Raw genomic sequence first — 11,087 nt, forward strand, 5'->3', positions numbered from 1 at the left:
GACAACGATCATCATCTGTCAATGTGTGCAGTGTCAAAATAACGTGTCTGAAATCACACTTTTAATGTCATCTAACATCAATATCACAGTTAGATAATCAAGAGAGTATAAGATAGACTAAACATGAACAAATACCAGAAAGACCTGAAACCTGATGCAATCCAATAAAACATTCCTGCAATGAAAAAACACTCTCTTACTTTCATAACATTGCGTCACACTTTCAGGTTATTTTAATCCCTAATGGTTACCTTTCTAAAATCATTGATTAGACAAAGAAAGACATTTTAGTTTAGACTCAGTGCTTCATTTCTGAATAGTTTGTATTTCAGTTGGCAGTGATTGAAAAACTGCACCGTTTAAACGTAGAATAAACTAAATCAATACATTTTTAATACTTTTCTGATGTTCTTATAACTTAAGCTGCCTGTAGATGAAGTTAACATTTTTACCTGGTCCTGTGATTGACTGGCGGTCAGTCCAAGGTGTACCCCGCCTCTCGCCCAATGATAGCTGGGATCGACTCCAGGCCCTCCGCGACCCCAAAAGGGAAAACCGGTTTAGTGAATGGATGGATGGATGGAAAACTGACCTGCTGTTCCATAAAAAAATAATCCGTTTTGTGTTAGAAATCAAATGTTAATTATTTGCCCCTTAATAATTATTATTATTTTTTTAATTTAGTATCTAACAGCGGAGTGGTGACGTATTTCAAACTGAAACGGGATATAACCAATCACAAGATTGAAGACGGGGCATAACATTTGGATACATTTCATTGTATTGTTTGCTTCGACAAAGCTTTTTAATTGGTTGAAATATTTTTAGACACCCCTAAGTGGGCCTGGGTGATAAGACGAGCGTGATAATTATAAGTGATAAGGCCAAGCGATGTTTTCCAGCACCGTGAAATGTTCTTATGATTGTGAAATGAAAAGTATAGAATATCTAATTTCATTTAAAGTTTTTATTTTCTTCAAAATAAAGATATTTTGTTGATCTGAGGCCTACTTTTTCATGTCACAACTTAAGCTGAGTAGCAAATCTGCTTCTCCATGGAAGTCAAGTTGTTTGACATTTTGGAAGTGAAGGTGGTGGAAAGTGAGAACTGTGAAAAACTGAAGGTTGATTTGAGTTTTATAACCCCAGAAACTGCTCATCTGTCTGCATGTGTTTGATCTGAGGGTCTGTGTTGTAACACCGATGTGTCTCTTCAGGGTCCTTCGTGAGGAGGCGATGGCCCGCGAGGTGGAGGAGAGGAAGCGCAGAGAGGAGGAGGCCCGATTCATGGCCGAGCAGCAGCGTCTGAGGGACGACGCCCAGCGAGCTGAAGAGGAGAAGGAGGCGCAGGAGAGAGCTAGAGCTGAGCAGGAGGAGAACGACAAGCTGCAGAGACAGGTCAGTGACCAGGGACCAGAGAGCTGTCTCAAGTGGCTGATTTACTTTGTTCTAACTAAGAACACTTTAAGACTCCTCTTCCATTTGACTGAATCCAGCTGACTGGCTAAGTCCAGGAGGCTGTGAGTCCACTGAGGGAGGATTAATTTGAAGGTTTAGATCACAAAATCATGTCAAGTGATTGTCATCCATCCATCGCCTCTTTGATGTAAATACAGTAACCAGTAAAAACAATAAGCCGGTAAATTGGCCTCTTATCTACCTGATCAATAACATGCTAACACAGGGGGTGATTAAAAGGATTGTGACACAACTAAAAATTGTGTTGGCTAGTTTGCTGGTTTATATGTAGAGGACTACAAACAGTTTATGTGAAAAAATCCAAGGATGTGTTGTTAAAGGATACTCCAGAGTGGCTCCCCTACTGACTTAAAAATGTGCAAAACTAGCTAACATCAACAAACCACCTTCACCCACCACAACACTCCAGGTTTCAGTTGTCCTTTAAAAGTAGATTTAACTTACAGAACATCCTGGTTTAAGTAATTAATGAATGGAAACACAGTGAACATGAATCACAATGATTTTTTTTACATCTGATAAAGGAAGAATGTTGCTAAAGTTGCTAGCTAGCTTACATAACAGAATTCTGACTTACGTCTGTAACGTCAGTGAATTCATTAAGGTTCTTTATCTTTCTATTTACGCCCCAATTTAAGAAAGCAAATTACATCAGATCAGTGCATCGTCACTGAGCTAGCTAGCTGGTTGACATTAGCCTACCTTTGCTAAAGCTAATGAGGGTCCGAATAAACCATGACTTGCCAAATTACTTCACAGTGTAACATTATTATAAAAAACAGAAAGAATTTAGCCAACATTAAATCATGTAGCCGACTTTACAAAGAAAAGCTTTTTAACTTCAATGACGTCGCTCAGTCACGTTCAGTCTCATGTCACCTAGGTTTTGGCTAATGCGCGGGATGCTAGCTTGACTCTACTGAGTACAAATGCAAGAAACTGAATGCTAAAGGCTTTATAAGAGTTTAATTAAACATATTTTACCGTACTTTTAGAACTGATTTTATCCCTTGGTGGATTTTTAGGTATATTTATGTGTCGATATGTTACATGTTTTTCTTTCTGTCACACTTCTTGGGGCTGGGAGAACAGCATTACGTCTTTTTTATGTACGCAGACACATGAGAAAAATGACAAATACATGGAATCTTAAATCTTGAGTATATCTTCTGTAATTTAGTTTATTTTGACTCCATGATTATTGAAATAACACCTCATTGAACACTGGACTAGGGCTGGGCGATATGGACCAAAACTCATATCTTGATATTGTCTAGCTGAATGTATATATGTGTATATATATATATATATATATATATCGATATTTATTTTATTAACAGTGAAAACACAGTGAAAAATAAACTACCTGTTTGTGAATTTAAAAAGTAATATTATAAAATAAAAATATTCCTTAAATACAATAAAAGAGAGAGAGAGAGGAGGAGCAGGGTTAACAGGGACAGACAGTCAGTCATCATCAGTGAGATGAGAAAAAGGCGACCTGGCACCTCTGTAACGTTATTTTAATGCAACATAAACTAAATCGACATTACCGATATTGTCTTACCGTATATCTTGTTTGAAAATATATCGATACATCTTAAAAACTCGATATATTTCCCAGCCCTACACTGGACATGTATTTAATCCTGCTCTGGTTGCTATCAGTCCCAACACTGTGAGACACTACGATCAGTCCCTGTTAACTGTAAATACCGTTTAACCCTCTAAATTTCCATTAACCGCCATGAACCCCCCCGTGATCCCCACATGCAGTAAGCCCATTTACCATCTGGGCAGATTAATGCATATAGGATGCCTGAGCTGTCGGAGCGGGTGAGCGGGTGAGGGGATACTGTACATGAGGCCAAACATCAGGCCCCCGGTCGGGCACCCTGTCTGGCATCTGGGCAGATTAAAGGAGAAGAGTTAGTGCGGCTGTCGGGAACGATGTGTGTCAGGCTAGTCAGAGGGCCCTTGTCTCTCCTGGTCTGGCCCGGCCCGATGCCAGCTGGTGACCTCCATAATGGTGATGAGCGCAGGCTGAGGGAGCGCATTGTGATCCGCGTAGATAGTGACAGGCCTGTGTTGCTTCTGTCTCGCTCACTCGTCTCTGCAGTGGGCTGATAGTCGGAGAGGCAGCGTCAGTGTACGCCTCGCCTGAAGCTATCAGCCACTCTCCTTTTCCCCTCAATTAGACCTTTGTTCAGGCCTCGAAGCAGACTCGCACCAGACTAAAGTGGCCTCATATTCAAGTGTTGGGCTCTCTGCAGGGTAAATCCAGTCTACTGTTTAAGAGTTTTGCCAGTATAATCAACTTATATAGAAGGTTAAATTATTTATTTGAAAATAAAACAGTTGCACTTGACATTAGTGGGTAATACCCACATCATAATTTAAGTTTTTATTGCTCACATCTGTTGGCTCGGTGCTGAGTATGAAAACCCAGTGAACCGTGTAATAGAGTTACTCAAATGATATCAACTCAGGCCTGAAGGCTGCAGAGTCAGCTGAGCATCTGCTGCCCCCTGGTGGTCAGGACGGTCTCTCCAACACGGCACATCAATACACAGTATGAAGAGAGGTTGAAGAATTATTTAGACAGTAAAATTTAACTTCTTTCAATTATAAGCAAACAATGTAAAGTCAGAGGATAAGTATCCTTAAATTCAGAACAACTGGAATTACAACAATATATAAAATGATTCAGTGTAAATTGAATATTCAGCATTGCAATGAATAGGTTTTTTTTTTTTTACTTTGCCAATTAAAGCATGATAAATATGTTAGATCAAAAAAAATGGTTTTGTTTTTGTGTAGCCATAAAACCATATTTTTTTAACCTCCAATACCAAATATTCTGTAGGACTTTTCCTTAATATACTGGATTTAGTAGCTGGTCATTAAAGGGTTAATCCACAATTATGAAATCTTTTTTTTAACATAGTTTTTATGGATTTTATTATAACAACACATAAAGTTTTTGCTTTAATAAGAAAAAAAATATTAATGTAATTTCAGTCTTTTTAACACAAACAGTAAACACGTCGTAGAGAGAAAAACCCTGTCAGCCCTGTCGTGATAATGCATAAGTAGCTTTCTAATCTGGACCTTATACTGTATATTTATTCAGAAAGTTTTAATTAGTTTACTTTAAAGGTTTCTATTTTGTGTTTACAGAGAGAGGAGGCTGAAGCCAAAGCCCGCGAGGAGGCCGAGCGTCAGCGCCTGGAGAGAGAGAAACACTTCCAGAAAGAGGAGCAGGAGCGACTGGAGAGGAAGAAGGTGAGGACAAAAACAAAAAAAACATCTTAAAGTTCATCAAAGAAACTCAAACCCGCTCACATCTGAGTTCATCTCGGTACTTTGTAAGAAAAAAAAAAAAAAAAACTTAAGCAGCTTTTCCTTTTCTGAACGACTTCTCTGTGTGTTCTGCACAGCGCCTCGAGGAGATCATGAAGAGGACTCGTAAAAGTGATGCAGGAGAAAAGGTCGGTTGGATTCCCTCCTAATAAGGTTTGAAGAAAGTAAAGTTCCTCTTTTTGAAATAACAGCTTTCTGTTCTTTGTAATCGCAGAAGGAAGTGAAAGCTTCTCCACAAGTCAACGGCAAAGACACGGAGCTCAATAAAGGTGACTTATCTTTCTCAAGAATTAAAAAAGCTGCTCTACCGTAGTCACCATAGTAACATACATACTGTATATGTACATTTTCTTTCTGCAGCCGTAAACCTGCAGAGTCCAGACGCACAAAATGTCTCCGCTCCCGTGGTAAACGGCGTGCAGCCCGCCGCCCACCAGAACGGCGTCTCGGCCAACGGGGACTTCGAGGAGATCATCCAGCTGAACAACGGCGGGAGCACGACCCAGAGTCAGAGTCAGAGCGGGCTGGTCAGCGAGCCGATCCTGGCCTTCGAGGGCGGAGAGCCTTTCCGGATGAAAACAGGACCCATGAAGCCTCAGCATGTCGCAGGTACGCCCGACGAGACACGAGGAGACAGACGAGGCGTGAAAATCAGTTTTGAATCCTTTAAAGTGGGGGTGCAACGCTGGGGATTCTTATAAAACATACTGTACATACCAGTTTACAATGTTGGCCGTCCAGATGTAGAAAAAGAAGGCCCGCACACTCGCTCAAAAACCACAATTTTTTTGTTCAGACTCGACCTTCATGTGGATGTGAATTATTTTTGAATGTGAAGATGACCTTTAACCTCACCGCTGTTATCTCTCTGTGTTTCCCTGCAGAGGTCCTGTGAGTCCCCACACATCCACGGAGAAGCGCCTTATGTCTCTGCTTGAGCTACGAGATTCATGCCACACCACAGCGGCTTATTAAAAAAAAAAAAAAACGGAAAAAAACAAACGTGTGCCAAAACAAACAAACAAACCAACCAACTGCGCTGACTTCACATCCACAGTTAATCTGCCGCCGAGGACGGAAGAGAAGGAGCAGCGAAAAACACAACAAACTCATCGGAAACCCGCAGCAACAAGTATTCTACCACGCCGTGTTCTGGTGCAGCATTTGTTATTGTCACATCCAGATTTTATGGTGCACCTTAAAGACGACTGACTGAGTTACAGATTCTAAAGAATACAGTATAAGACCCTGGGAAATTCATCATATTTGACCATGGTTGTTATTATTACCGTCGTTAAGATATTGTTGTTGTTTATCTTAAGTTGACCTGTGTGTGTGTGTGTGCGTGTGTGTTTGTTGTTTTTGTCTTGAATTATTGAGTTATTTAACATGGGGAGCATTGTAAGGACGGGCTACAGACAGTGTATGTAAATGTATAAAGAGCCTGGCTGCCTCGGCCTCCTGTTACAGGGGATCTGTGAAATAAAGCTTTATGAAAAAGGGGCTCGAGTCTGTGTCTGTGTGTCCATATTCATTCATTCATTCATGATGATGAGGCATTGAAAAAAACATCAAAAATCCCCCACAGCTACAGGTATAATATTTTAAATTTGAAATGTATCTAACCAGGAGAGCCTCACAGAGATTCATCTGTGTTTGTAGTATTTCTTTGTATGTCTGTAATTTCTTTAAGTGTGCTGCTGTCTGTTTTCCAGGACACTTTTCTTAATGAGGTTCTGAAAGAGACCAGTCTCCCCCCCCCCCCCCCCCCCCCCCAGACCCAAATCCTCCTGCAGGAGCAGCGTACCTGAAACTCCTATTCCCCCACTTCACACACTTAAGGGAAGACACGCCTTGTCAAATAGTTTTGCAAGTTTTCTAACTCGGGTATAATTATTTGACGAATCCCAAAAGAAGCTTCGTAGTGTTTTCTTTTTTTTAAGCAGCTGTTTGTTTGACAGTGATTTTAGGCTGAAGGTTTATTCTGTAGAGTATTAACAGTCTTATTGTCTGATGGTGAATCATGTGAGACTCATATGATTCTCTCACAGAGTGTTATGCATCGCTGTGGTCAGTAAGTCAAACGAGTAAATCTTTAAACTAACACAGAGATGAAATACAACATGCACATTAAAGCAATCTTAATATAAATCTACAAACAAATATAAACATCCTACAATACCAGGACTCTATTCCAAGAACTGCAAACGTCTTTGACCACAGTGACCAGAAGGTGGCAGCACTTACTCTAAAGCACAACAAGCCAGTAAGGAAAACAAAAAGCCTAATTATAGTAATAATGATTTAGTTTGCTTGAGCAGCACTTTTAAGATTTTGACTTTGTTTTTTTTGTTTTTTGTTGGGGGGGGGTGCTTTATATACAGGACAGCTTTAGAGAGACGGGACATGAGGGGAGAGAGAAACAGAAAGAGAGGGATGATGAGGAGTCGAACCTGCGACCAGCACGACGAGCTCTGTAGACGCTGTTCATGGGACGCCTGATCTACCATGAAACAAACACACATTGTGTTGCACTTTTAAAACACATTACTAAATGTTTTGCAGGACTTGTTCACACGGTATTCAAAATAAATACATTTAAATAAAAGAGCCTATAACAGGAACATTCAAAAGAGAAAAGAGATTTAAAAAGGGGAACAGAAACTAAACAAACTTAAAACTTAGAAAAAAGTTTATTTTGAGGACGGACTTTAAAGAAGTTACTTTGCAAACCTTAAAAAAGTCTGCAGCTTTCCTCCATCTGTGCAGCGGCGATTCTAGAGTCTGTTGGGGCCCAAGGCAAAGATCAATTGGGGGCCCTCCTACCAGGTAATGCTGTCAGATGGGGTACCCTTAGGGAGGTTTCCTACTGTTGTTGCAAAATTTGCACAATATTGGTCGCTGCTTTAGTTTAAATTTGATCAGCGTCGAATTAAGCCTCAATAAATTGTTACCATATTTCAAATGAAAAGCAAAAGTTTCAAATTAAAATGCATTAACAGAAAAGCTTTATTAATTTTTGTAATATGGGCGCATTATTTGATTAAAATTCAATCATCTGATTTGCATTTTACTTTTCATTTTCAAATATTCATCTTGTGTGACGTGATTAAAATGCAAAAAGAAAAGAACATTAGAATTCAATTTTCACAATAAAACACACATTGTTTGATTCATAAAATAACACTGAAACGCCTCTGATCATTTCTATTTTAATTCAATCTTTAAGTTTGCAGAGTCTTTAACACCGAGTCTGAAAACAAAACATTTTCTTGTATGAAAAGATTATTTTGACCTCTTTGCCTTTAACTAACGCTCAGCAGTTTTATTTCTGTGAGTCAGGATTTCATGTTTGAACCACTTGATTTTCAGTCTCTATTTTCAGCATTAACGTGTGTTTGTTCGGCTCTCTGTGACACAGAGAAGAGAACCGACCCCAGACTGCTCTGAGCTGAAGTCCAGTAAGAGGATCAAAGATTTCTGCTCTCTAGCGTTCACATATTAGAAGCCTTGCGGTCACTTTGTTTTCCCTTCAGCTCCAGGTTACTCTGTCCTCTGACGGACTTTCTCTGCAGCAGCTGTTGGTCAGTTAGCATCTGTCACAGGGTCGCTACGTATCAAATGTCTGACAGAACACACGGGACATTGTTTCACTGTAACCAGGCCGCCATTTGGTGCAGAGATGAGATTCTGGACAGAAACCAGGGGATGAGGACGTGTTGTCTTTATCTGTTTCCTTCTGGAGCATGACTTTGGTTTCCCATGACACAGCAGCACTGCAAACAACAGGCCATGTTTACGCCTTTGACAGAGCAGGTCATCGTTCTGTAGGTTTTAGTGAGCAGGTTGTTAAGTCTAGTGGCATCAAGACTTGTTTATAACTCTATTTTTTGGCCATTTTTGCCTTTATTGGATCGGACCGCTGAAGAGAGACAGGACATGTTCGGAGGAGAGAGTGGGGGATGATATACAGCGAAGGGCAGAGGTCAGGTTCAAACCCACAGCTGCTCCGAAAGGGACTATCGCCTCTGTGCACGGGGCGCGCAACATGGCCGCTTTCCGGGCCCTCTGTTGAATTGATATAAACTTTGTTACATACTGAAATAACCCATCAGCCCTACAAGTAGGCCTACATAATTTAAGCTAGATCCAGAGCACCATATGTTATTTGTGCTTAATGTGTGTTCACGTAAGCTACAGCTTATTTTGCAGTGCACAGCTAGCTAGCTTCTCTGTCTACTAAAATGACATTATATAGAAAATATATGAATCAAATCGATGTACTAACAGCTAGAAAAAGACACCAAATCATTGTGGGGAACAAGAAAATGATTCTACAATTCTACAATTCACTGAGCAGACTCTTTTATCCAAAGCGACGTACATCAGAGAGTAAGAACAACACAAGCAAGGATCTAGAAAAAAGGGAACAATGTCAGTAAGAGCAAACGATCAGCTTTGAGTCTGATTGGACACACAGGTGCTGACAGGAAGTGACCAGAGGCAAAGCACAACATTGAGGGCAGTTCTTGAGAGCTCTAATCAGTATAGAAACCATCTTATAAGTCGTCGTTATCAAACAAAAACCATCGTCATTACCATCATCATCATCAATAATATGGAGACCATCATCATTAAGTTAGTAGGTATTCATGAAAGAGCTGGGTCTTTAGCTTTTTCTTAAAGGTGCAGAGGGACTCTGCAGATCACATGGAGTTTGGAAGTTCATTCCACCACCGGGGGGCGACAGAGGAGAAGAGTCTAGTCAGCGTCTTAGGACCCTGTTGTGAAGGTTGGAAATTATAAATGAAAGGATGGATATTGATTAAGATTTAGGCCAAACAATGAACATCTTCCTCTTCCACAGGTCATCGTAGAAAAGGTGAGAGGAGAGGGGGCAAAACAAATGTATAGAAATAACCAAAGAAGAAGAAAACAAAGGAAGGAGAGGCTGCAAACTACAACACAAGTATCATGGAGTCCTGAGGTTCTCTGAAACAATTATAAAACTGACAGCTGCCTGGTCATTTTGTGTATTTATGATGCAGGTGCATGTTTGATCCTGTAACATTAAAGCTCATCGATACAGATGTTTATGTGCTTTATAACACAAGCCAAACGTAGCTAGACTATCCAGACTTGACGTTTTACCCCCCGGGGTATTTTATTATCCTGTTCCATATGTCTTTCCTGTTCCTGTTCCTTGACAGCTCTGTATTTACACGCCCACTTTAATGACCCTGTGTTACAATGTGAGGTCATTCACCCTTTAGCTTTAGCTTTACATCAGGCTGCTATCTCTGCACCAACATTTACCCAGATCAGGGTGGCAGCAGAGATAAGAGGAGGAATAAAAGGGCTTCAGTGTCTCTGAATGGGAGAGTGATACAAATAGCTGTTTACATTGACGCTGAGCTTCAGCCAACAGGACACGATGACACAGCTCGACAGACGTAGAGCTCAGGTAGAGATAAGTGACATCAGCTGCCTGTTTGCCTAAGACAGAGTCCATGTTGTTATCGTGCAGAACGAAGAGCAGGAGGGAGCTTTAAGGATCCCTGCCTTTGCAGTTCTTTTTGCACAGATGGTTGTTAAACATGACCCGGCTTTAGAAGCACATGCATCATCAAACATTTAACAAATCTCTTCCTTTTCTCTGAGGTTGAAATAGTTCAAGTTCTGTTTTCTATTGCAAGAGTGGAATCAGAAGTGAGTGAAGTCAACATTCTACAATTCACTTAGCAGACACTTTTATCCAAAGTACATCAGAGAGTAAGAACAACACAAGCAAGGATCTAGAAAAAAAAGGGAACAATGTCAGTAAGAGCAAACGATCAGCTTTGAGTCTGATTGGACACACAGGTGCTGACAGGAAGTGACCAGAGGCAAAGCACAACATTGAGGGCAGTTCTTGAGAGCTCTAATCAGTATAGAAACCATCTTATAAGTCGTCGTTATCAAACAAAAACCATCGTCATTACCATCATCATCATCAATAATATGGAGACCATCATCATTAAGTTAGTAGGTATTCATGAAAGAGCTGGGTCTTTAGCTTTTTCTTAAAGGTGCCCTTGCACTTTTTTTTCAAAGATAGTATTTAAACCAGACACTTTTTAAAATCTAAAAAAAACAGGCAGAACTGCACCAGCTTCCTCCCAGCTCCTTTTATTACTTACCCTAACCTGCCTGTTTCCTAAGAAGAATACAATGAGATTATAACGGTGTATACATTTCTTGGTGTG

At 40.4% G+C, this 11,087-nt stretch overlaps 1 protein-coding gene across 6 annotated transcripts in view; it reads left to right on the forward strand.

Annotated features, from left to right (window-relative positions):
• Positions 1 to 6,345, forward strand: part of LOC132990582 (MAP7 domain-containing protein 1-like) — a 44,128-nt gene extending 37,783 nt beyond the window's left edge. For all 6 annotated transcript variants that reach the window (XM_061058870.1, XM_061058872.1, XM_061058873.1 and 3 more), the window contains 6 exons: positions 1,218 to 1,398; positions 4,660 to 4,764; positions 4,920 to 4,970; positions 5,057 to 5,111; positions 5,203 to 5,451; positions 5,727 to 6,345. In XM_061058870.1, coding sequence (XP_060914853.1) covers positions 1,218 to 1,398; positions 4,660 to 4,764; positions 4,920 to 4,970; positions 5,057 to 5,111; positions 5,203 to 5,451; positions 5,727 to 5,737 — 652 coding nt within the window. In that variant the 3' untranslated portion in view covers positions 5,738 to 6,345. The remainder of the gene's footprint in view (positions 1 to 1,217; positions 1,399 to 4,659; positions 4,765 to 4,919; positions 4,971 to 5,056; positions 5,112 to 5,202; positions 5,452 to 5,726) is intronic.
• The last annotated feature ends 4,742 nt before the right edge of the window (positions 6,346 to 11,087 follow it).

The sequence above is a fragment of the Labrus mixtus genome, chromosome 16 (assembly GCF_963584025.1).
Source record: "Labrus mixtus chromosome 16, fLabMix1.1, whole genome shotgun sequence".
Taxonomy (NCBI): Eukaryota; Metazoa; Chordata; class Actinopteri; order Labriformes; family Labridae; genus Labrus; species Labrus mixtus.